Here is a 27,784-nt window from a genome sequence, read left to right on the forward strand (position 1 = left end):
TTCTCAGATACCTCAGCTTCTAAAGCAAGGGTATGAAGGGAAGTAGTTTTTTCCATTCAACATATCCTTTACATATATAAATATATAAATACACTGGATTAAGACAAACTCCTACAAGAACAGTATTTGCATCTCCAGTTATATGCACTCTTATTTAGAAAAAGTTATTTGTGAGATTACATTCACTTACAGGGCAGGGGAAAATGAGAACAGTCACCATAAACAACTTTGCAAGTTTTAAGCACACCAACAGAAAGACATTTCACTCCTTTGCCTACATGGTTTTTGTTTAAAACATTTAAGGCAGGTAACATTAACATGCTAGTTTAACCCAGTACTAATACATACAGAGAAATGTACAGAGACCTCATAGTCTTCTTCCACACCCAGAGTGACTAAATTCTTATCCCAAAAAGGTGCAGCACAGAGTTAGTCTTACAACTGTACCAAGATTTACTTCAACTCTTTAGCCTTTGGATCGCTGTGCAGAGGATTACCCTTGGAAAGCAAATATTTTCCTGTAGGTATAGATAAAAATCCTCTGCATTGTTTTTATCAACATATCGAACATCAGAATCTTTAGGCCCTCTTTTATAAGAGAAGAGATACAAGAACCCTGCCCAGAGAGCACATGACCAGACTGTTAACTTATTTTTCTAACCCAAAGAAGTGGATTTAACATGTGTTTTGCTAATAAACAATGAATGGCTGTAACAACAAAATTGCGTGGTGCTTGTAATTCACAACTGCTGCTGGAAAGCATCTTTTAGCTACTTTTTAAGACACAGAGATTGCTTTAGACACTTCTCAATGATAATTCTGACCAGGATTAATATCAGAAATGTGATTACACTGAGACAAAATAAACTTAAAACACCTCTTCAGCTATTCTATACCAAGAGTCTCTATTTTTCACTCCTTTCAAAATGTTTAAGTCATAGGCCAATGTGTGCTGACATGCTGAAAAAAGTTTCAAAGCACTTCACAGTGTTGTCCCATGAGCAAAAAAAGGAACAGAGCTTTAAAGATGTAATCTAGTGGAGTTTTTAGATGACATTACAATTGATATGTAAGACTTCATTCACGAAAAACATTCTTACCCAGAAGATCCAATGCTTTTGCACACACCAAGAAGAGGCCGCTTCTCAGAGAAATTATCACATTTCTGAGCACCTAATAAGAGGAAACAAAACAAAGCAAATCACTATGTTCTGTTTGTGTTACCTTTTAAAGTGCAGGTGTGCACGCTGCGGGGGCCCAATATTTTGGAAGGATATTGAAAGTATAATACAAAACTAACAGCTTGTACAATATTAGTGATAGAAATACAAATAACAGGCAGAGTCAAGAACATTGGAAGAACTGTTCTTGGAAGAGATGGCAATGAGTTACAAAACAAGTAGCAAAATCAGGCCAGGATTTTGAACTTATTTTCCTACACCTTTCAGTTGGGGTTAAGGGTTCTGGAACTGTTAACAGGTAATTCTTGCTCACTTTTCATTGTTTTAACAGAGTTGTCTGTAATAAGACTGTCACCAGCTCTGCATGGGTTTCACATATTGGTTTCAATTTCTTCTACTGAGGTGTAAGAGTGTTAACCGTAAGAGCGCAGCGTAAGAGCAGCCACACTCTGGAGCACATGGCAAGCTGGCTGCCAGCGTTTGCACAAAGTATGGCCATGCTTACAGCCCATGCCCTGGCCTAAGAAAATACCAGATTAAATTCAAAAGAGTCTTCAATAAGTTCTGCCACCAAAAGATTTAAGCCTTTAAGAAAGTAATTTCCAGCAAGACGCAGGCTATGCCTGCTGTTCACTCAAAGTGAAAGCACAGCTCTAATGCCAAATCCCATCTACTTTTCAGATCAGCTTCACCAGGTAACACCAGCATAGCCTGCAGCAGCGTTTGGCATGGGCTTGTCCTCTGCACTAATCGAGGGGCTGAGACAGTTCTGCCTGCCATGGATCCGTGCGCCTTTAAGAAAGTAATTTCCAGCGAATTTCAAAGTGAAAGCACAGCTCTAATGCCAAATCCCATCTACTTTTCAGATCAGCTTCACCAGGTAACACCAGCATAGCCTGCAGCAGCGTTTGGCATGGGCTTGTCCTCTGCACTAATCGAGGGGCTGAGACAGTTCTGCCTGCCATGGATCCGTGCACGCCGCCACCAAAGCAGACAATGAAAACCAGCCCTCCGCCTTCCCAAACTGCAGTCACACCTTCTGTCAGAGCCTCCAAACTGCTAAATACACCACACTTCTTAAGAAGAGGGGGTTAAAAGTTTTGAAAACTTTGTGTTATTGCTACCTAATAGAAATAAAACTGAGTAAAAAAAAAAAAAAAAAAAACCTCAACTCGTGAATAATGTTTTACTAAATTCCAGGGTTTGCTTCTACCCAATATAAATAACAGAATAACAACCACCACCACCACTACTCATTTTCCTTCAGCCTTTCCTATTTTCTTTCAACCTTTGCCTTTTTAATTATCTATCTATAGGTATTCATGTGTATGGTGAATAATGAAACTGTATTTTTTTTCCTCCATTATACACCAGACCCTTTGATCTATAAAGAATATTAGTGATACAGTGTGTTCAAAACTCAATTCACAAATATGGGCGTACTGCACTAAATCAATTCTTCAGAAAGGCACAACAATTAACAATATACATTTTCACATAACAGACTCTGTTAATTATTAATAACTCTGGTACATGCAATTAATTTGTAACAAAAACTGTTCAGTGCTCTCATCCATACAAGGAGAAATCTTCCCTCCTACACATTTGGGTATTTATAAAGTCGAATGGGTCCCATCAATAACTTCAGCATCAACAATAGCTTTACAAGTAACCTAAACCAGCCAAATGTATTTTCCTTCTATTCCTATTATTTCAAGGTCTTTTATGAGTCACACCTGTACTGTATGTACTGACCTGTGAACTGATAAATGAAACACACAGTCTTCTTAAGAACCTGGCAACCAATTTGTTTTCTTCAATACAAGTAACAGATGAACTCCATTTGTTTCTGTTCACTTAGCTAGTCCCTCAGCATTAAGGGTGAAATGCTGACTACCAGGAGTTCTGACATTGATTTAAGCGGAGCCAGGATTATACCTTAAGTATTTAACAACAGTTTATTTTCTTTTTTTTTAACCAGGATATATTAGAGACATGATTTCAGATGTTTCTTTATAGTCTAGTTCCAAGTCTAATGACTAGGAAGGGGGAACAAGGGGAAGAAAGGTGGTGGAGAGTACAGGGAAACAACTGCACAAAAGGAATGCCTGTTTTTAATACCTACAATGCAGATTTGCAAGATTTGTACAAGAGGTGCTTAAACTTCTGATTTCAGCTTGTAATGACCGAGGGCCTCATTTCAAAAAAATCCATTTTCTACTTCAAATATATACTCTCAGAATGTAAATATTGATACTGTAGAAAAGGATCATTATTTTGAGGACTCTGCAGGGCATTAAATCAGGTTAATAGCAGCCTCATTCATGAGATTGCAAAAAGCAACATGTGTTGTTCTCTGCAATGCTTAATGGAGTCCGCAACCCTCTCCAGTTCTGCGGTGGGGTTTAATCTCCCAGGTTATGGTGGATTAATTTTCATTTGTAAAATTGTGTTTATTTGCATGTGTGATGTGCAGTAACACTGCACACACCTGGCTCCACATCCAGTGTTTAACAGAGTGCAGCAGGATGATTGAAATGAAAAACAGCCAGCTAAATCCCTCAACTACATAAAGTATTGAAATCCTGTTGCAAAGTCTTTTTCTTAAACTCCTTTTATTCTAAATCCTTTTAATTCTGTCATATAACACTACAGCATTTTTGAAAAGCTGAAAATCCTGACAAATCACACAATTAAAGTAATGAAAAATGCCCTCGCTGCCAACAAGGCACCACCTTATCTACAGCTCCATTTAGCTAAATGATACACGCTCTTTAAAAAAAACCAACAACAAAACTAACTTCAGTTAAATTGCTTAAAATTGAAAAAAAAAATATCTGTGGCTAAATGAAATTTCATACAAATCAACATGTAGAACTTTATGGAGTCAAAAGGTTATCCACACATAAGCTCAAAGCAGCTTATGTACTGTACTTCTGATGGAACTGTGAATAGCTATCTCCTGTGCCTCCTAAGGCCTCTCAATAATGCCAATAATAATAGTAACAGCAGCAGCACACCTTTCTGAAGAGCAAAACTGAAACCCCAGTCATTTCCACAGGAGCTCAAAAACTGCTCAAAACTACACAAAGTACCCTCACTTCCCTTGAGTAAGAAATGCACTGTGCAAGTGTCAAATTCTGACCTATTTGGCAATAGCATATATGCACCGTATTTGTCTGGTATGTAATTCCACTGATCAAGTTCCATCACAGCCGTTTAATAACAGTGCATCTCCCGTTCAACTAAACCCCTCTTATTTCTGTTAATTCAAATTGTGTTGCATTTGTGGTCCTGCCCCACAAGAGTGTGGTAGCCAACCAGTACCTGGAAGCACATCAGGCCACAGGCTGGCATTCGCTATGTACGGTTTCCACTCCTTATTTTGTTTTTTATTTTTATCCTTTTTTGGGGGGATGGGGAACCTTTCTTAACATTTCTTCATCGCTACCATTTTGTTTCTGCTTTTTACTGAACACAAATGCGGAAAAGCATATGTGCTACTTGAAACAGACGCAAAGAGGCTCATGTCAGTCCTAAAAATAGTGTGTGAATTCGCCTCAGCTTCAGGGTAGCATCTCTAAATGCTCTTTTTTCCTGCACAGATAAGCTCTAACTGCATTACTCAATATCACATCTGATCAGTGATGCTGCCACTGCTGTCCTCACCCCAGAACTCCAGGTCCTCCTTCAGGGCTGATGTTCTAGACCGTGAGCATCATCTGATTCCATCTCCTTTAACTCCAAGCATCACCCAGATGCGTCATGTTTCAAAGTCCCTCTCCAGCACCTAAATCATCATGCCTGTTTCTCACATCCTCCAAAAGTTATCGCCCTAGAACCCCCTTCAATGCCAGGTGATTTTCATATCTAGTGCTTCCTCAGCCCATCCCACCCTCCCATTTCTGAGATAAGACAGCAATGTTGCAAGAAGCAATGGTGGCAGGAGAACATTGTCTTGGCAGTTCTGTCAGACACAGAGCTATAATGTCTATAGAAAGTTAGTTTTTCTTTTGCAGAGCACCATAGTTTTATTCTCTAATAAATATGTAGTTTCTACATGAAAAAAAAACTAAAAGATGACCTTGAAACCTTTACTAGAGATCAATGTTTCTAGAGTCACACGTTAATGGAGGACAGCTAGAAATATTTCATTTTTCTTGAATCTTGTATGAACAAAAATCCTCAAGAGACACATCAGTCTAAGTTTAAGGTGTATTGGTCTAAAGCATTGATGTAGCGTGGCCAGAACTGCAATGGTGGCATACAGGTCAGTCCACATACCTTCAAAGAAATTAATACTGTTAAATGTCATGCTCTGAAATTCTTCCCTGTATCATCTATAAAATGCTTGCTTGCTATGCTTGAGAATTCCATTCTGTAATTTCTATAATCCATACACATTAACATTCATTATACCACAACAACCCACACAACCTTACAAAATACCCAAGTGAAGTGCACACCTGCACGACCCACTTACACCAATCCAAACCAAGCTACCAACTGCTACTGCCTGTTCAGCTTGTAGGGCTAGTTCTGCTACACAGACTATGCAATTATTTTGGCCTTCAGGGACTTCAAACCACTAAAGCCACCCAAGTGGTTGAACATATACAAAACACACATCTGCCTTCCTTTAGAAAGTAACCTAAATATTATAGTTCTTTTAAGTATACCTGCACATAAAGCTGAGTCAGCTTTTGAGGTTCCAGTTTTACTTTACCAACATCAGAGATGTAAGCAGCAGAGTACAGAGATCAATCTGCTGCAAAATCTAAACTTTCAACAGCTGTAGATTTTCAAGTGCAAAACTTCTGTGTCCTGATTAATTTTAGCTTTTCATCTTAATTCTAGTTTTCACCCCTTCATCCATAAGGTTCCTTTGGGTCTTCGTAGTTTTAAACACAGTACCTCTGATTTCTCTCCTTTATTTCCTTTCTTATTTGCTCTTCTTCCCCTATCAGTCAATATGACTAAGCAGTCAAATTCATTGAGAGATGCAGGACTATTATATCATCTTTTCTGCAAGCAGCATAATCAAGAAAATGGCAATAAATTAATTCAGTTCACTTGAGGAATTTATTTTCATAATGCTGAGACATGGAAATAGGTTTTACAGACAATGACTGATCTAAACTTCAACACACAAGCCTGTCATCATGTCCCCTTTAACCATGAATTACCACACACAATGCTATTCCTGCGGCCCAGTTTCCTGATCAACTTTTAAACTATGCAAGCCTGCCTTAATAAATGGGATAGCACAAGGCAAAAAGCAGGTATTTGGACAGGGTTTTGTAAAATGACCTGGGATAAGTAATAAAAAGTGGGAGGCTGCATACTGACTCATTTCAGAAAGAGTAATACTGATTTTGTAGGAAAAAGAATAGCAAAGCTAACTGAAGTAAATGTATTGTCTCCTTAGCACTGATTCCAGAAGAAAGAGACCTCAAAATGAAGTCAAAACACAAAGATACAAGAGTTCTGAGTCTTTTTTTATTAGTGACTTCATAGGCCAAAGAACACACAAGTACTACAGAAAACCCAACTAAGTACTATTTTGAATGTTTCTATAAATATCACAGGGATGCTAATCAAGAGAAAACACCCAAGAGAAATGTAGGAATATCCAAGATGGAATACTTCATACTATACAGAACTCCAACTCAGGATCATTTCAATTCTACAAGTTTGTATTCACACAGCCAGAAAAATGTGAAAACACCATCTAGACGGAGTGGTGAAAAACTAGAAAACATGTTGAACAAAGAATATGAGTAATTAGCTTAGAATGGCCAAGTAGAGCCATTAGGTGTTGTGTGAGATGAAGCCCAATACACAGAACTGGAGTAGTAGTGAGGATACCACAAACCTGAATCATATAAAATGGAGGAGGAAGCTAATCCACCCTGATTTTTGCTTGTTCTCCCACTAACTACGATGATGTTACCAACCCTGGTTTCCTCTTCACAGAGAACAGTAGCTAAATCCAACTGGCAGAGTTCCAGCTTTGATTTGTATCTACTAATCAATATTTTCTGCCTTCTAATAACCACAAAGTCTTCATTTGTCTTCAGAGACAACTCTGTCTGCTTGTTTTGCCTGAAAAGACAAAAATCCAGAGCCCAGCAAACCAGGCTCCTGTATACATCTAAAGCAGTACTAAACTCCATCACAGCATATGGATCTGAAAGTGAAGAACTAAGCAAGTTAAAAGCTGCGCCAACCAGCTAGCTCAGCCGGTAATAGAGCATGTGGCACACAAAGTGCCAGGATTTAGTATTCTTATTTCTATGACTGACAGTGTCCAGACAGAACTGTTCTCATATTTGGTATCTCCTCTCATAAGCTCAAAATTTGGTCACAGTGTAAACCTTCAGTCTCCAAAAAGGCCATTTATATTGCAAGCTGTAGAAAATAATCAAAGTCATATCTACCACTGAAGGCAACAGTAGATATTCTCTGTCCAGAGAACAGAGTTCATGTCTACATTTTTCGGTGTTATTTACAGAAATCACTCCATTCTTCTGGACATCTTACCCAGGCTGCAGACCAACGGTGCCACAGACACAGAGACAACAAAGTGCTGCAGTGCTGGGCCAGGCCAGGTCTTGCCTGGTTTGTTAGCTCAGACAAAACCCTGCCCGAACATTGCAATACAGCTGCCAGGTCAGAACAGTTCCAGGAGCCATTTCACTGCTCTAGCATGGCACAGAGCCTGAACCAATAAACCTCACCAGATCCGAGCTGGCAGTGTGCAAGGCCAGCTCCTGATACTGCACCACATCCCTGTTACTAGGGCCACTTATAACCTGCTAAATCAGATTTGAGAAGGTCTCCCTTGCAATAAGCCTGCATGAAATAAGCCTGTATGAAATACCTCTTTCGAAACAATGCTTTATTATGCTATGAAGCACATGATGCAGCAGAGGAGCTAACATCAAAGGACTATAGTATTTTAACAAAACAGTTGACAAACTATTAAGTTCTGCTACTGCAAAGTCACCAAGTTAAAACCATGAGCTTTCCTTTCACACCTGGGAATGAGCTTCTTATCACAAACTAAGATCTGTTTCTAGGAACGTGCCAAATCCATCCACCAAGAGAGTCCTATTTTCAATAATTCCCTTTTTACAGCTTTACAGTAAAATAGTGTTTGAGCCTACTGATGGTAATCAGCTTCTCCTTTACAAATTCCTTTTATTTTGTTCAGAATCATTAAAGCTCATGTGTTAGTTATCTACGGCCTCTTATTACAGCTCGACTTTTATCTGATTCCAGATACTGGTCAATGATACATTCATGTACTTTTAATCGAAGATTTATTTAAACCAAGCCATGTAAAAAGAGATCAAAACATGTTTTTAAAAGGTTTGGCTTAATTTAATATGAGCTAATTTGAATAGTTTTCTAATGTAACAACTATCACTGTCAGATGCTAAAAATATGCAATTTAGAAACAGACAGTAACTGCTTGAAGGAGTTCATAAGCAGTGAAACTTACTAGACTGAAAAATCAGAAGGCACTATTTTACTATCAGAAAGAAATCAGAACTTATAGATTCTTCGATTAATTTACTTCATTTTCATTTCCATATACACTTCTCTTTCTCCCTTTTTCCCTTTGAGAGAGGAAGGGGCATAGACATCCATTACTTAATGACACACGTAATAGCAAAAAACCCCATAGCTCATCAGGAATTATGCCATGTTCCCATAAACAGAGTAAAAGGAACAATATGCTTGCAAAGTACTTTGCTTTAAGTTATTTCAACCTACGATACAGTTACAGAGCCACATATACTTCTCATATGCCTCTGCTCAGGAAATTATTGAGCCAATATATAATGTGTCATTTAACCTTTAACTTTCTGCATTTACTTTCTTTGAAACACTGCAGATTATTATGATTTACTACGTTTCTCATAATTTAAACAATGAGATTTTAGGCTGTATTTTCTGAGTTCACCAATGAATTCATAATCTACTACTAAAATTTGGAATCCAGCATAATACCAAAGAACCTTGGTCATACATTTCAATCACAACGTAAAACATGCCAACCAATTTAAAGTGGAAATGCTACTCGCAGCTGTACACAAGAGCTTGCCCACTTGAAGTTACAGGGAGAGTAGATAAGCTAAACGTTGCTGAAACCAAAAAGGAGCCGGGACACCAACAGATCTCAGGCCTTCAACAAGTCTACAATTAGATTTTGTGTTTAAATTGAACAGTGTCATTTTTTTAAGGGATTTGCCTGTTTATGCACAGCTGCTTACATTTTGCAGCAAGCTCTTCCAGGGGTTAGCTCAGAAGCTCTGAAACAATCCAGTTCAAATACTAAGCAGCTTGTCTTAGAACTTGATAAAACCGCACTGAAGAGAGGGGGTGTCTATCAGAACGCAAAGGATGGTGATAAAAGTTCAACCACTAAAAAGCTCAAACTGTTTGAATAAAGTTTACACAAATTAAGCAGAAGTTTCACATAAATAAGAAGCCAGTACCCCCCCAAGCCCCAAATTCCATTCTCTCATTACCTTTACTGGAGTGGAAAAGCAGCCTTTTTTAAAAACCTCACTGCAACTGCTAAACTTAGTGCATGCATGAGTAAACTACTGAGCTCATTTCACAGTTTAGAAAATACTTGGCATTTTCTTCCTAAATAAAGCATTAAAATAATCAGAAAAGGACATTTTCTCCTTGTACAAACTGCATTACTTGGATCATTGTTTAACATACATTGTTTCAGCTCCTGAAAGCGTAACAAAGGCATACTATCCTCCTGAAGAGTTTAAGGGCATCACATTATGAATAGACTTTACAACAAACTGTAACAGGAGATCTGAATAAATGTTAATAATTTCTAGATCTGCTGCTATCACCCACCACGTTGCTATTAAAAAAAAAAAAAGTAATTTCAATATTATTTTATAGCAATGAAATATCAATAATGTTTCCAAATAGAAACATTAACATCTCTGGACTGATCTCTGAGCACAGACAGACCTAGATACCCTCTAAACTACAAAGGAAGCAGCATCAAAGCTAAAATGTGAAGATGAAAAAGGAGAAAGCACTGGATTACAGAGTAGGAGAAAAAAGAAGTAACTAATACTTGTAGAAAGCTGTTATGAAGGTGATGGTTTAAAATTAATGGGAAAATCTACACATCAGGTTATAGCAATGATCTGGACAAAGATCTGTAAAAAAAAAAAGATATGTTTAATTCTAAACCGTATAAACGTATACTTACTGATCTGGGGAGCTGGTAAGATCCGTGCAGCTCGAACCGGACCATGGCGGACAGAAAAGAGTTCTTGAGCTTCACCACTGATCTGCAAAACACAAGCACTGTGACCATACAACATAAAAAATACATACAATTATATATATATATATACACACACACATTTAGTATGTAAGAAAGTAGGTAGAAAGAAATTACATGACAGGTAGGTAAGAACAGAATTTGGCTTTCTAACCAACCATCCACAATTTCTGTAAGTGGGAATATACACAGAATATACACAGTTACAGCAACAAAGATGCCTGCCTCTAACAACACGTGCCTCAGACTGTGTGAATGAGTTTCTAGCACTGTCAACTATTAATAACTACACGTTTTAGAAGAAACAAGACTTGAAGTTGATTGCTGACTAAAATGCACAAGAATTCAAGGAATCAAAGACAAGCATTTATTCTGCATAGTACATGATTCAAAGAAAAATGCAAACTAACCAGTGATCAGGAGAGGCAAACGCTGGTGTAAAGATGAGAGAATCTGATACAGTGGTACATTCCCTATCCTTTAGGTGTAAAACTTATGTTTAAAAATAGAGGGGGGTTAAACTAATTAGGTTTGTCACTAATGGCAACCTTGAAAAGATTAAACCAGAAGTTAAGAAGAATTTCCAGACTTCCTGTAAATGGTCAGTCAGAATGCATTTTCATAGCTGCCTGGTAATGGATCCGATATGGAATGTCAAACTGGGAAAATAGCAAACATTATGAAGATAATTTCCAAATAAGTAACAACTTAAAACAGATGTAATGAGACTAAGATCATGGCCAAAATCTTGGCATAAAGTTTTGCCAAACAAGCAGTTTACAATATCAGAAGAGAATAGAATTTGGAACAAGGTTCTTATGAACCAATAAACTAAATGGAAGTTAACTTTTTCAAATGCCATTTTATGGTTGCTCCCATTTCTTTCTGCACTTCAGCTAACACGTTCAAAAAGTTAAAATCCTACTACTGTTTGACCAAAAAAAACCTGAAGCGTAGTACTTCTGACTCGTACCTTACTTTCAGTCTTAACCCAAGCCTCATTATATAGTATCACTGCTTTAGATAACACGGGCAGAATGAAACATACTCCACTGAAGCACAAATCTTTCATAGGATCACTCTGAAAACACTGTTTACCACAGAGGTAGCCCATCCTTCTGTGCACTGTAAGCAAACACAGAATGTAGTAAACTACTGATTTTCCACATTCCACCTGGAAAACATTCAAGCTACACAAGTGTAGGGATAGAGTTGCAGACAGCTAGCATTCCACACTGGTATGAATCAAGATTACTGTTAATGATGGGCTCAGAATTATTCCTGACAGACACAACATTTTTAAACTGCAATCAATATGAGAATTAATCCCTAAGTCTGCCCTGCTCTTAGTTTATTAGGCGGACGTTCCAATCACAGCAGATTCTCCTCTTCCAGCTAGCAGCATCATCTGAACAACACACAACATTGTAGTACTTCAGCTTTTGCAAAACAATTTTGATTCTCCCTCAGGGACAGACAGAGGCCTCTGCTCTGAAGAGGTTGCTGACCAAGATTCTATCCCAGACAAAAGCATGATGATCAGAAATCAACTCAGTAAAGATTTGCTGATTGTAACTGATGATGCATTTGGAGCGCAGTGTGGAAAAAAAAACCCACATGGACAAAAACACCTGCATGCAGAAAAGACAGCTTGGAAAAAAGTAGAGCACAGCTAAGCAGAAATGAAAGAAATCAGAGACACAAACAAAGGGATGAAAAAAAGATTAAGGCAGCAGCATGTTTTCTATCCATCGAAGCACACCAGCTCCCAGCTCTTTTCATAGGAAAAAAAGGAAAGAAGGAAATGGAGAAGAAATAAAAATATAAGGCTTTGGAACTATTATTATTGGCAATTAAATATTTTTCCCCCAAATCATGTAAATGCTGCTTCACATTGTACACACCTCAAGGGCTATGAATGAAAACAAGAAGGAAAAGAACTAGCATAACAAAAGTATGGAAGAAATGATTCACATAAAATAATCCAACCCAATTCAGTCACCACCTTCTACTTTTTAACTATGCCAGCTCATCAGCTCTAACTCTAATCTACTTCCAATGAAGTTACAGTCCCAAACCTAAGATACGCTAAGAAGTCCAAGCCTTCTTAACTCAGTTTCTGCTCTTAAATATACTGAACTCCAGAGAGCATGTTTATTTAGCCTGTGATGCCCAGACCTGGTAAAGCTTAAAGTTGAGATTTTCAAAGAAATGCCAAAAACATACAAATACAAATGACATTTATTGGTACTTCAGCACCTAACATGAAAATCCCAGACCAGCTCATTTTTGTGCATAAAATGCTTTACTTTTTATTCATTAATCATTTGAAAGGTATCTATTTTATCATTTTATACTAGGGGGAAATTACAGAAAGAAACTTTAAATGGACTAACCAAAGTCAGAGGACCTGACAGTGATAAAGATTATAGGTAGCTAGCTCTTGTTTTGAGACCACTGTCATGTCCAGTGCTCTAGTGTAAGAGGTCCTTTCCTCTCAGCCTCTGTAGGATTTCTTTTTTCCCCAGGAAAGGGGAAACTTTTTAGAACTAAGAAATAAGCAACAAAACATTCAGATAACTTCAGCCATCTGCAGAGCTCACGTACTTTGCAGTTGCTGATTCCTGGGAGACAAAAAAGAGCTAATCTTAAAACATAACCCCACTGCTGACTTTGTAATGAAAATACAAGATGCCACCCAACCATTAACAGAAACAGGAAATCACAGAAGGCATTGGACTTTGTTGTATGCCATGAATTAGTAAGAGCTTGGCTGTTCCTCTGGTTTGCTTGGCATTGAAAAAATACATTAGAGCTTTAGAGTTCAAGATTTTCTTTGACTTGTAATTAACTTCTTTTAAAACACTACCACCCGTGGAAGCTACTGCTATTTGCAGTCTTATAAAATTCTGAATTAACTGTGGTTAATGCTAATGCCCTTCATTTATCTATGTACGACATAAAACTTTATTGCCATTGCTGAGGCCACACGTATCAAGTCTGACTGAAAGCACCATCTTCAGGGTAGAGAGATTATATAGCCTGATCTTTGTGCCAGTTCAAGTCTTATCTCACTCCTGAGACAGCCAACATAGAAAGCCAATCTTTTCTGTGAATGGGACACTTATTCCACTAGGAACTAAAGTGGGACAAGGAACTACATTTAAGAGAAGCGCAGCCCCACCGCTAAATGGCTAACAACTTCATCACTGCCAGCTTGGGTGAGATGTGGGCTGGCAAGTAGAAGTAAAAGGCTCCACATCCCATTACCAGTCCCCTGAGCTACACAGTCTCATAAGCACAGACAAAATATAAATAGACTTTATGAATTGAAAACAGAGCTCTAAATTCTTCAAAAAGCACCTGTGAAGAAACTAGGCTGTGGCTGCCATTTTGGATTTAATCCAGGGAAGTAGCAAGTCCCTGTGGCAGCTTTCAAAGCTCTTAAAAGTTTTTCTTTCCCATTCCAAAAGCCAAGAATATTTCCAAACAGGTTTCAAGAATTGAATATTAAGCTATAAAAGCAGCTTCAGGTACTCGTTCTATGAAAGAGGGAATCCAAAATGACGGCTCCAAGCTGGTCTGATAGAACACTTCAGCTTTCCCAGCGCCTCGTATCAAACCACAAGCGCCAGACCTACATGGAAGGCTGCAAGCAAAGAACACGCCGATTCAGAAACCTGGCCCCCAATGAAGTCTTCATCACTCTCTTCCAATAATGCCAGATTGAAAATGAAGAGGAGCTCTCTCCTCCACTTAGATTACTTGAGCTACTGCTTAAAACATGACAGAGCAGAACTCTGGAGCGCTGGTTAATTTTTGATGACAGAGTTTTATTGTTTGGAGCATACCAGTTTGCACCCACAAAAAATAACGAACAAAGGGAGTTTTGTTCACACTAAGGGTAACTAATAGTTTCCAACCATAGAAAATGGGTTTCACATGGGGGATAAAAAAAAAAAAGAACTCAAACATACACCAAACTGAAGCAAAATTGAGCTCAAAATGCAATGCTTAAACTACCACGCAATTGTATGAATGGAAACTGCTTTTATACTAAAAAGCTGTCACAGAGCACTGGGAAGATATCAGGAGGTAGGTTTTCATAATATTCTGATTTACATTTTAATTATGATATAGATACCATGATATGATGTTATGATAATAAGCAACTGACAGATCCTGCCACAAAGCACTGTGTGATATAATCATATTGGGTTAAAGACTACTACCAGACTCTTGCTACTGAGAGGAGAAGGAGGCACTGTAAGTAAAGGGGCAAATTTTATCACTTTAGTTTAGAAATTCAGTCTGCTTTTTCATTAAAAAAGAAAAATCTCTAATTGTCTAGAGGTTATAAGAATATAAATGCTAGAAGAATGTTACAGTCTACTCTAGTGACTGAATTAAGTATGAAACTGCACCGAGCACTTAAAATTATGACAACTCTAAGTGAATTTAAAAAGCAGTGACAGCTTAGAAATGGTTTTGGTTACAATTTCCTCAACAGTCTCACTTTGCCATACATTTAGAGTTTTAGCATGATGAGGCTGCAGGCTCCCTATAAAACTCTAAGTTAGGGGACAGTTCTGCATTGGTTTTAATCATTTCTACACAAAGACAAGAATGACACAGAGAATGCTGGAAGGAGGTAGTACAATTTCTTCAACAGTCTCACTTTGCCATACATTTAGAGGAGTTTTAGCATGATGAGGCTGCAGGCTCCCTATAAAACTCTAAGTTAGGGGACAGTTCTGCATTGGTTTTAATCATTTCTACACAAAGACAAGAATGACACAGAGAATGCTGGAAGGAGGTAGAATACGGGTACTAACACCCTTCATGAGTCTTCATCTTATCTTTGACCCCATCCAAGGAGAGCTACATGAAATGCCGTTTGGATTCTTCTGATACCTCTCACCACAGCCTTTTGCAAAGTTGTGGCACAAGCTACTTTTCCAACTGGTACAGGGTATGATCTGAGTAAAATTAATAAATACAACAAGCTTCCAACAGTTCTGCAGCCACTTAATGAGTGTAAAACCAGTACATTTCTTGCACAGCACCTGCATCTTCCATGTAAAAAACCCAAAGCCTCAGAAAATTATTTGCATAGATGTTTTGTAAAGTCCTTGGACATTTTTCAGAGTTACTAGGTTAAGTTCTTCCAAGTGGCTAATACAAGCATTAACAGTGGTACCCTCCATCAGGAGGAGGTCTGGATTGCAGCTTACTGTGTGTAAATGAATAGTCCTTTTCCCAGCACTAAAATGAAAAGGAATTACAAAGGAGAAAGAACTACAAAGATGACCACATTGAAAAACCCCAGCAGACAGGGCTTTTGATGAATAGTTGAGAAAACAAAATGGAACTGGCATGTCTGTCTTACCATATACATCCATCTATACATGCACATACACATACCATCTGCTGTACAACTGCAGTTTTTAACAACTTAAAAAGTATTACTTGACAGCAGCATTTAAAGAAATGTAAGGTCTGGCAGTGGAGAAACGGCAGTGTGTGATGCCATCCTTGCCCAGTGAGTACTCTGCATTCCAGAGGTCTCCACATGGAAGTTACCTTCCATATGGGCTGATGCACCCCATCAGTCTGTGGCGGTTTCATTTTACCACAGCCTCTAAGTATTTTTTTGCTAAATATACATCTGCATTTGTTATTAAAAGTTGCCTTTGGTAGTTCCTACTTTATTCAAGTCAAACTTGATCGTTCTTTTTTAATTGTAATACGAAACATTAAATTAAGATGATTTTTCTACTTCTGAAACTTCCAGCGTACAATGAAACAAAAAATTATCTGCCACAAAACCAGCCAACATGCATTTCCCTCAACAGGAACATCTAGAACAGATACTTGGAAACCACATTAGGCAGAAACCAGTTCCAACTGTATTTGAAACATGAAACTGGGAGCAAGGGAAAAACAAATTCCAACTAAAACACAGAACTACACTGCACAATTATCAAATAGGAACTTCTAGCCATACTTTTGTATATTCCCAGCTTTCTCCCCACTTAGCGAGGCATATTTTAAGAACACTTTTAACCTTCCCACCCCCATTTCAAAACAAAGATCAAAGAAAAGTCATTTGGATGGACACCTTCTGCTTCTTATGCAATACAGATTTAGACACTGCACTTCAAAACCTCAGTACCCAGCAGTCCAAACATTATTCCAGTCCTTTGAAGCAGCCCTAACAGTATCTTCCATTTGCAAGTAACACTTCTGTAGTCAAAGATCTTACTCCAAGGAGATGTTAATGTGAAACCACTCAGACTGCAAAGAGACACACACTCCTGGAGGCAGACTGCAAAGGTGTTTAGAAGTCAATGTAACACCATTACGGAGAGTGTCAGCTTAGAAGCTGTCATAAACACTTCATAATCACTCAGACACAAACTGGACTGCCTGCAACGCATTACTTTATTAAGTGCTGAATAGAGGTTCAATTGTACGAATAAAAAGCACAATGCTAGAGATAATAGCCTTACTGAGTGGGTTTTCACATAAATGTCAAATTGTTGCTTTTTCAGATTAAAAGGTTTTTAACCTAGAGAGATGTGAGGTTTTTTTATTCTTAACTGGAATAACGTTGCTTAATTACAAGCTAAATACGCAGCCAGATCAAGCAGAAAGGTCTGTATAATACCAAAGGACACAAAAAAAGTGTTGCCAAATAAACTCTAAATATTAAGTCGGCCACGTAATTGCCAGATTTTATTTTACTCAGACTAAGTCAGCAAAAAAATGAGATGGAAAAACAACAACATGAAAAAAAATCCCAAACCAAGTTACATTCCACCCAGGTTTGCTGCATGTATAAATCCTGCTCTGAAAAGATACTTAAAATTGATGTTAAAGACGATGCTGAGAAACTCTCCAGGACTATCTTACTTACAAAGGAGCCATCCCAACACTGAAATTATACATACAAATTGCTCAGATCAAAGCTGTACCTCTCTGTATGCAGCCTCAGAATTTCACAGACTATACAAATGAAGGGCTGAAAATGTGATGTAGTATCTCTACATTGACATTGTTAAGATAGATGGTAAAATATCCCCACTTTTGGCATTGTTTATCATTTCACTCGACTTCCCCCCACTCACTAAAAATACCTCTGCAAAAAAATGAAGCACACTAAGAGAAAGTGCTCTGCAATTTCATTTGTCTTATTTTCCCTCAAGTATTCAACACTATCACAAGCCGAGAATCATGAAGAAGTGAAACGCACCGGGGGGGGGGGGGCGAGAAAAAAACTGTATTTTCCTACTAAAAAAGGAGGTAACATCAAATACAAGGAGAGAAAAAAAGAAAGAAAAAGAAAAAAGCCCTCCTACAAACCCAAACAGTTCTTTCCCTCTGGGAACATGTATAAGCTACCTTGTACTACCTGGCTGACAGTATCGGTAAGCACACATAAGCTAGGAAAACCAAAGTAGTTTAATTCATTGTTAGTCATCTCCATCAAATAATTTCATGTTTACTGCACTGAACCATGGGGTACAAGCCTAAATGCAGACAGTTAATGCAGAACAGGTTACACCGAGGTAATCCGCTCCCGTACCAAAGAACTGAAGCTCTCTTTCATTCTTGCTTTCTTTATACATGTAAGATCCCATCCGACAGAGCATTTCTCGTGGGCATTGATACAGATAGCTCTGACAGAGACACTTCCATTTGGACACAGAAAGCCACTTAGGAGGGACACACAGAACTCTCACCTAACCACAGAGCAAGGGTGTGTTACACACACACAGAGGAAAAAGCAATCTAGACACAAGGCTGCTCTTATCACAGCATGGCCAGGACAAGCCCCATGTCAGCACAACGCACTTCCATATGTTTCTCACAAAACATGCGTTCCATTGGATAAGAACATTTGAGCAGGATAAAGTAAGCTGGTTTATAAAAATTCTTTAGCTTAAGGCAATGTGACTACTCACAGTATCTTAACTAATGGATCAACTTGTGCTGTAACTGCTGGTGCTACTGCAGTAGTATCGCCTCTCTTAGCTCAGTGTCTTAGTGACACCTAATGTTTGTTTTCTGTAATACACGTCCAAGAACAAAGCAAAGACTTCCTGAACCACTTGAACCACCCGATTTGTACACTCACGCAAAACTGAGCAGGCTTCAAAACAGCGTGCAAAGCCAATCACATACTGTAAAGCCATGCTTAGTATTCAGTGTCATTCAAAGCCCAGGGTAAAGGCAGATTTAAAAAGAAAACGATGAGTGACCAAGTGAGCTTTGCAGCCTCATACACGTTTCTGCTCTAAGGAGACAAAATACGGAACTGATCCAAAGATACGCTTTGCTCCAGTAAAAATAAAGCCACCAAAGTTACAATTAGATACAGTTTCTCAGGACATACAAGCAGATAAAATTTCTTACATTCTGGTTAAAATGTTCCTAAATTTTGGTTAAAGCTCCTAAATTTTAGTAAGAAGTTACTGAATACTTACTCCACTTCTAAACCCTCCTTCAAATGCAAAAGCTCAACAGCTTTTTTTCTTATTCTTCATTTCCAGCTAACAACGTGCAATCAAGAGGGGAAAAGCCAGTTCTCCCACACTCAGTGAAACTCAATTTAACTTAACTTTTGATGTACAAGTTCACATTATTCTCTATTACAACTGAGCTACTGGTACATAAACACATCCTACATAGCTAACTAAAGAGTTCTAAAAAAATATACACATTTCTTACAAAACCAAAGTATTTCACAAGGGAAAGAACTTCATACTCTCTACCTTATTTTGAAAGACAAGGTGTTAAAAAAAAAAAAAAATTAAAAATTGCTTATAAGACTTTTATAACCTGCTGTATTAAACTTTCTTCTGTAGTTTCAAGAAATTTGGGAGAAATTCCCCAAATTAAGACCATGTGCTCATAAACCACTCTGCAACACAAACTGCAGGTTCTGTGTATGACAGCATGAAATCAAACCCATATGCACACACAGGCTTTAATAAAATTAAAATTGCAAATCATGTACATGACAAACATGTGATTGTAAAATACTGTTAATACTGTCACACTCGCATTAAGGGAACAAACAAACTCTTTTCATACTTTTCCACCCTTTTTTCTTTCCGTAGGTTAAAAAGATTTCTGTCCTTTCTGGGATACAAACTATTCCATGATGTCAAGAACTACTCTCATTTAGACTCTGAAAATTCACTTAACAGAAATAATTTGTAGGAAGCCCTCAAATCTGAAGCTAAGTGAAGTCAAGTGTTTGATCGATGCTCAGTATTAATCTTAAGATAAGCATATTGTAAACAAACCGTATGACATCGATGGTAAATGTTGGATCTTTCTACTTTGATAGGAAAAATTAGAAGTAAAATGTTAAAGTAGTAACAGAACATTACAAACACAAAAGCCTCTGGCACAGAACTCTGCACTTACAGGTATGCTCCAGACTTGCATTCCATCACTGTACCCAATCATTAGCAGTAACGGTGGTTCATTCCCGGTGCTGTGTATTTCATGGAATTCCATATTCCTTGATGTATCTAAATTGGGTTTAAATATCAAAGCCATTATTATTAGGTTAGAATCAACTATGGCTGATGTCCGTTATACTAGATGGTGTTTTCTCAATGCATGTTTCTGGTGTCATTAAGTAAAAGCAAGCAAGATGGTTTCAAATTGTATGCAGAAACTATACTGAAGGATATTCTTTTAGGCAAACACAACATTTGTTAAAGTTTCACAAAGAGGCTAGAGAGTATTAAAATCTTAAATGGAGAAAAATATTCTGGATGACATTACGGGCTGTCACTAAATAATACCCAAAAATCTTCTGTTATTCCTTCTTCAATGATTAATAAAACATGGCAAAGCTTTTCAAATACAGCAAAATTTGCAAAGGACCAACAAAATAAACATGAACAAATACAGAAATTACAAATTCAAAGACTGAGCAAAACTATTTCTAGATACTATATAATTAATCGTTACATCAACCTTAAAAAAAGAAGAAAATCCCCAGGGAGAAAAGTACTACAGGACATAATCATCACAGTCACAGATATTAAGCTTTTCTTGAGTAAAGCTCTCTAAAACTACATTTTCAACCATGACAGAATGAACAGAAGCTCACTGCAAGCACATGAGCATCAAAACAAGAGAGTAAATATTTAGGATGGTGAAAGAGGATATATTCAGGCCCCATCAGATTAGGATGCATAAAAGTAAATTTAAACAGAATATGAAGGATTCTGAAGAATATTCTGAAGAGTGTTTGTTGCACTGTAGGAAAGAACCTGAAGAGGGAATGCCTGAGATTTTTTTTAACCCAAACATATAAGGAAAACAAGCCCACAAACAAACCTCAACCAGCCCAAGACTGGACATAAGGCAATGTCCAGGTTGACAGGTCTTTTCTAGTTCTTACAACTGTGAATTTATGAACTGCCAGCCTCTGTGCCATTTCAACAGCTAGAAAACATATTATCTTCCCTATTAACTTCTTGGAAAGGCCGAAAATTCCCCATCACAGCTCTAGCCATGGTGCTATTACTTCCTCTGAGACCAGAATGAGCCTTTACCATATTGCTCTAGACAGGAAAATAAGATGGTAGATGAGAAACAGCAATTTGCTGGAAGACTTCAATCCAGCATTCTCCAGAAGGCAGGTCCCATAGTTCATCAATTAATCCCAGAAGTAACTACCCGATAGCAGCATTCAACCACCTCCCATTCAGTCCCTTACTTCCTTATTCAGAAAAAGCTCACTGGGACAGACAGGTAAAACAGCTCCCATGTTAAGCAGGGATCTACTTGATACTCTCAGCAAAAGCTTGTAGCAATCACTATTTTCTCTTAAAAAGGTTGCAGACCTGTCTTCTGCACAAAGTCTTTGCTGATGATTCATTAAGATACACTGGAAGTGATAAACAAGTTACATGCTAGGAATACAGTGTCCCTGCTCATGGCAGGGGGGTTGGAACTAGATGATCTTAAGGTCCTTTCCAACCCAAACTATTCCATGATTCTAATATTTTGTGGCTTTGCTCTATTATTTCCCTGAAAGATGTCATGGAATCTGCTGCTCCATTTACTCAACTGCTCTTCCTTTCTAGGTTACTCTAAATTCTATTACACCACTGAAAATGTATCTGGGGCCTGGACTGGTTTCACAGTTAGATAATGTGGCTTTGAAATCAATCAGTAGATTAAATAAATTCAGTTCTATGCTTTGTTTTAGACTAAAATAGACTTATTTCTTATTTACCCCTCTTCCTAAGCAAGAGTTAATCTGCCTTTAGATGAAACCAGAAGATCTATATGTTCTATTTGGTAGATAATGAACAAAAGTGCAGTTATTCACTGAGAATTTAGTCCGTCGAGAACAGTGAAATGAAATAATTTTGAGTCAACAAAGCTTATTGATAAAGCTGACCGAAATTATTGTACATAGACCTAAATACCACAAAAATAAGTGAGAGAAAATGAAGCCATACCATTTAAATCTGTATTTTCAAATCTGACCCAAATTATCTTCTCCTTTTCTTCTGCTGGTGGGGTTCCACTGTATGCCTGGACAAAAACCAAAAAGGTTGAAATAAGAAAAGTTTAATATCCTTTTTTCTCCCTCTGTAGACCACAGAGAAAATATAAGTTAAAAAAGAAAAACAGAGATACATGTATCTTATTGCCACTAGTATTCCTGGGAGGTTTTGCTTCAAAGATGAATGATTCTATGATCAACATAAACCAGACTAAATGTAACTCAACAAGCGTAACATCACTTACTAATGTGGAAATGACAAGACATGTATAACAATAAGTCTTCTGGAGCAGGTTAGAAATGCCATGCAACTTACAGCAATTTAGTCAAGCTAAAACACAGCGGCTCCTACAACCTTTACCTTTAATAGTTACACACTGCTTCTAAAGGCAGTGTTAGAGGTTCTCATGTGAGGCATTTTTACTTTTAAAATTCTCTTTAATCCACTTTAAAACTCCGTAAAAAAGATTGAGGAAAGAGAGAGACGTTTACTACATAGTTTATATTTTACTGACATGTTTTACTTATATTTGCAACATCTTTAATATAGCCATTTAAAAGAGAATAAACTGCAATTCCAGTAGAACGGATCCATGTCTCAGCTCTGGGTTGTACAGATTCCCACAAAAAGATGCAATACAAAAAGAAACTTCGAAGGAGACTTGAAATGTTTCTAAATTGCAGGTTTTATAGTTCTCAGGAGGAGCTGCGGTAGTAAGAACGTGAGCTACAGAAGAAATACCATGGTTTCCAAATTAATTATACCAAAATACTGTGCAGTATTTTGGATTAAATATGAAAAGAGCTTATATAATCACTTTATACATGCCAGAAAAGCAATAACATGAACTAAAAATACAAATTTAAAAAATAAGTGTGGGTATTACTTTTCAAAACAAATCACATTCCATGCTTCCCAGGCAAACTGATTTGTAAAATAAAACACAGACTGTATCCTTTAACTACAGATGGGAAAAAACAGGGGCATGTGTGGAATGCAGCAAACTTTAAAATGAAAGTTTGACTATTTTTAATTTTGACCATGAGTCCAAAATGCATTTCACAAATTTGTATCAGTGAGGGGAATTTTTTTTGTATTACTACTGAGGATATTCATGACTAACCAAAAACCAAGACAGTTTCCTGAAGCTACAATTAGCTGCAGCACTTCTCCACTACAGACTACAGCTTTCCCAAAGAATAACAAAACAAAACTAGTTTCTCTCTGCTACCAAGAGGCCCATGGATGATACACAAGTGACTAGTCCAGTTTCATGCTGCTGCTACCTGTGAGAACTATGACCAAGAGCATCAGTGCTATTCTCTACAGAGGAAGAGCCCAGAAATTAAAAATAAAATTAAATTAAATTGAACAAAGCAGAGTGAGGACTCCTGTTTTACAGAACTCATCACGCTGGGGAATGATGGGTTCGGCAGAGCTCCACAGTTCCACAGAAGCCAGGACACTCTGAGGCAATTTAAGATAACAAGACCAAAAAAAAGAGAGAATAAAGGAGGCAAAGGAAACTTCCTCCTTTTCAGCCAGTGATAAACGCTGAGGTGATACAGGGTGCCTACCAGGCTGCTCTAGCACCAACCCAGCTGCACTTCATACGTAAGTTTCCAACTACAACCCAGAAGAAAACATATTTGTAGGAGGAGGAGCAAGTATTACTCCCAGTCTCTCCCCTCACCAACTACTCCATCACCAAAATTATCGCAGGAGAAGGCTGCAATCTTCTTCCTGCTATTTATATTGCAATTCTTTAACTTCTACATAGCTAAGATTTTCATTTGAATTATCACCCATCAGAGCAGATCCGTCAGCCCAATCTTCAGATGGTCTACACCTTCAAAAACTGGTCTCAAGATTCACATTCAAAAAACCTACAAAATTTGGCTTTTGTTTTTCAATATTCTGGTCCCCCTGACACACACTTCAACTGCTTTGTACACCCAAAAAATACTCTGAAAGATCTTCACATACCTGAGGCACAACATCTTGAAGAAACGTAACAACACTTTCCATGTACGACTGTTCCCTTGAAAACAGAAGGAGAATTTCAGCTACCACTGAAACCCAAAGCGGTCATGAATATATTACATAAGACATATCACCAGAGAAAACATGGATAATCTTTAGAGCAAAGGAAAAAGGATGCAATGCAGTTACTTCATATACTGCCAAACGCTGATAATATAAATAGGGCCTGAAGGTGTGTAAAAAGCTCTGTGATACCTGTTCATGAAATAACTGCTTGGGGAGGATGTATAAAACAAGAGGCAAGAAAGAAACCATGTTCTCCACATCCGAGTGGCTGACTGAAGTACAACAGGCATTTGGAAATCAGTCTTCCTTATTTTTCTACTTGATTTGGCTATTACAACATGAAGACTTAAGCGAAGGGCTGAAGTTCTTGTGGGGCAAGTAAACTTTAAGGCCTCGTAAGCGTTATGTATGATGCTGAAATAAATGGTAGCACTTGGGGACAGGAGATGGAACAAAACCCTAACTAAGAATAGTAAGGAGAGGTATTTTCAGATAAGATTTTATAGCTTGGGAAGCTTACTCCTTCTTGGAAGTTCATTAGCAGCAATGATTTAGAGGAGCATCTAGTGCAAGATACATTTGTTGTGGTAGATTTAAACTAATGCTTTTATAAGCTTATCCCTACAAGAGCAGTCAGTCTCTTGTGTAACTGCTGAGCAGTACAAGGGGGATTGACTATCAGACAGAGGGTGTCGAAACTATGCAACAAGTTTGTGCTTTCTGTAGCGAGCAATAGTGAAACATGCTTGCAACAAGAACTAACTTCATCAAGTCTGAGACCATTTAAAAACCCCAAACTCTTTAGACAACAGCTTTGGCAGCCCCACAATTGATTTTTCCTATTGGTAGTATTTTTTTCTGTGCTAACTCAAGATTTGTCATAGCAACAAAGTAAAAACATAAACCAGGAAATCTCCAGTCTTGATGTCCAAAGGTACATATGCTTTCTTCATGCTCTCTGAAACTGTGCTGTGCAATATTCTTTTAATAAAAACTGGTGTTTAGTATTCAAGAATTAAGTACTCTGTCCTATACAAAGCAATAAAGGGGATACCTCAAGTCAAATGCTGCAACAGCTGGATCAGCTAAACTGGTTGATTACTCTTCTAAAACAAAGTTTTCTATTTTAGAAAGCTTAGTCTAACTCAAGACAAAACTCATTTTTGTTCAAAAATCCAAGGATTACTGCATCAAAGCATGTTTTACTGCTTTACGCTGAGGCCTTATAAATGAGCTGTGATTTCTAGTGCTGATTCTTCTTTGATTTATGTAGGTCACCAAAACTGTCTTTGTACACCTTGAGAGCCCTTTATTACCCAGCAGTAACACTCGTCTACAGGTATGGTATTAAACAGTGTTTGAAGTTCTCATGCAAATGCCTACCAGCAAGAGTCATACTGTCTTCATTCTTCAGCTCAGGAAATAACTTTTTTCCTCCCCCCAAGTACATCTTGAAACCAAGCTGATGTTCAGGAAACGTTTTATTCAGTATATGTACTCTAAATCTCTCCTGAAGCTGAGAAACTTCCAGGAAAGTATCTTTAAAGTGCTTAAAACCAACCAAAACAACAATAAAACCTACCACAAAAAGTGCATCTTCCCTTAGTAAGACTTTAGGAGCTTAAGATAAGCAGCAGAATGCTGCTCCGCATACACAAGCTCTCATTGGAAAGACTGAAAATTCTGAGGTAAAAACATACACCTCAAACACAAGCCACCGTATTTAATAAACCAAAAGAACAGGTAATTTCATTCTTACAGTGGTTTTCTAGTATTATATTTTTTTAAAAGTGTATTTTGAAGAAACGTTCAATACAAACAGAAACACCTTTGTTGAGGAGTTCCACAACATTCAAAATAAAAGCTGCTTCTATCACATGGCTCTAACACAACTTTCTGTGTTACCACAATCAGTTTCTAGTAAAAATAAAGTGAATCTTGATGTCGAAATACACAGCCCTCTCCCGGGCAAACTAGCAGCTGCTGAAACTGATGGTACAAGTGAACATTTCAATATGGTGCTGCAGTATAAACATCCCCAGGACAAAAGAAAAACTGCTACAAGAATCCTTTAACAGACAGAGACAAGACCATAAATCTGGACTGTCTTACTAAGCTCTTTTGCCATGAAAGTATTTTCATGTGAAGACAATGAAAATAAAGGATGCCCAAGCAAAAACATGGTCTCTTATACACTCTGACTGAAGAGAGGCAGCTTCTTATTTTGCTCTTGGCTTTGTTCTCTCAACTAAAAGCAAATAAAAATTAGAATCCACAATTCTATTTACTAAACGACTTTAATGACAGGCTTGTGTGTTTTAATACATCCACCCCTGTGACAAGGCATGATCAGAAAGAACAAGAAAGGAAGATGTTCCTCCTAGCCTAAGGAAGAAGTTTGCAATCACTGATCTACAGGAAGAGAGGTGTTTGTACAGCAAGTAAAATTGTGTAAAAAAACCCCAAAACATTGTAATATCTTCATTTTTAAAATGCACAACTTTGCAGGTTTTGGTGTGTAAGTGAAAAGTATCCCGTTTAGAGAGACAGTTTGACCTGCACAGTCCTAGGACACAGGAATACAACATCAGTTTATTTTATTGGAAAATATACAATACAACGAAACCACACGATCAACACAAGCCCTCACAGCTGGCTTTGAAAGAGAATTCAGGCTAAGGTCTTCTTCTACCAGAAAAGAAAATCAATTTCAAACAAGGGCTACTCTTCTAGGAGGTGCTTACGTGACAGCTTGTGGGCGAACCACCACTCCTCCAGTGCAGCGGCTGGGGCGGCGCGGGGACTCTGTCGCCATTGTTTCTCCACAGATACCTGGACGAAACACACTGCTTTTTAATAACAATTTGTAGCAAGATTATCAATTATATTGGTTCTTGACATAATCCTCAAGATGGTAAAAACCTCTTGAGGAAAGAGACAACATATACCAACCTGTATGTCGCTACATGCCGCTTTACAGCGCTTTAAAACGAAACACAAAATAAACCACAAGCAAATCACTTCTGATTTCAGTATCTCAATCACTAGAGCTCCTGCAATGCATGTGAAAGCAAAACCAATACAGATCTGCATGATAAAGTGGAAAATTTTCTTCAAACTGTACATTAACTACAGTGGTACCAGTATTTGCTAATAACCAAGAGTTACAGCACCATCATTTAAGACTAATAAGCTGTTGTCTTAGAAAATAATTGTATAAAATAATCACAATCATAATTACAGTCTGTTGTAGTCTTGACAATGTGCAATGGGTCACATTGAAGCTAACACAAAAAGCGTAATGGAACACATTCTACTACTTTTCCATGTCAGCTTTTTGTGTCATCTTCAAGTTTTCTTTCACGCTTCTGTTCTCTATGTGAAAATTCAGTCTAACATTTCTAAAGGCAAAAACACTTGAGGAGCATCACAGATCCCAGCCACCTCTCCAGCCGCCCTGTTATCCTGTCCTACTCCAAACCAAGAATCAGTGCATAAGGTGAGAGAAACACGATTATCAGCATCAGTCCACCTTTGGGCAGTCTTTGTAAGGGCCACCTCTTTAATTAAGGCACTTCCCCCCATAGAAATGAACAACAAGACCTTCAGCAACACACCTGAAGCCTGACACACAAGCCTGGGAACCCCAGAAATAAAAACAGCACGTAATATCCCTT

The 27,784-nt window shown here is 37.9% G+C and overlaps 1 protein-coding gene across 1 annotated transcript in view; it reads right to left on the reverse strand.

Annotated features, from left to right (window-relative positions):
- The window catches only part of LOC104400596 (breast carcinoma-amplified sequence 3-like), a gene marked incomplete at its 3' end in the record, with an annotated part of 53,213 nt that extends 26,277 nt beyond the window's left edge, over window positions 1-26,936 (reverse strand). Inside the window, exons 1-6 of the mRNA XM_010018394.1 lie at window positions 26,852-26,936; window positions 24,045-24,099; window positions 22,011-22,086; window positions 19,951-20,057; window positions 10,438-10,519; window positions 1,101-1,173 (exon numbers count right to left, since the gene is read on the reverse strand). Of these exons, the coding sequence (XP_010016696.1) occupies window positions 1,101-1,173; window positions 10,438-10,519; window positions 19,951-20,057; window positions 22,011-22,086; window positions 24,045-24,099; window positions 26,852-26,922 (464 nt within the window). The remainder of the gene's footprint in view (window positions 1-1,100; window positions 1,174-10,437; window positions 10,520-19,950; window positions 20,058-22,010; window positions 22,087-24,044; window positions 24,100-26,851) is intronic.
- Window positions 26,937-27,784: the final 848 nt, after the last annotated feature.

Source organism: Nestor notabilis, unplaced genomic scaffold (assembly GCF_000696875.1).
Source record: "Nestor notabilis isolate BGI_N333 unplaced genomic scaffold, ASM69687v1 scaffold30547, whole genome shotgun sequence".
Classification (NCBI taxonomy): domain Eukaryota; kingdom Metazoa; phylum Chordata; class Aves; order Psittaciformes; family Psittacidae; genus Nestor; species Nestor notabilis.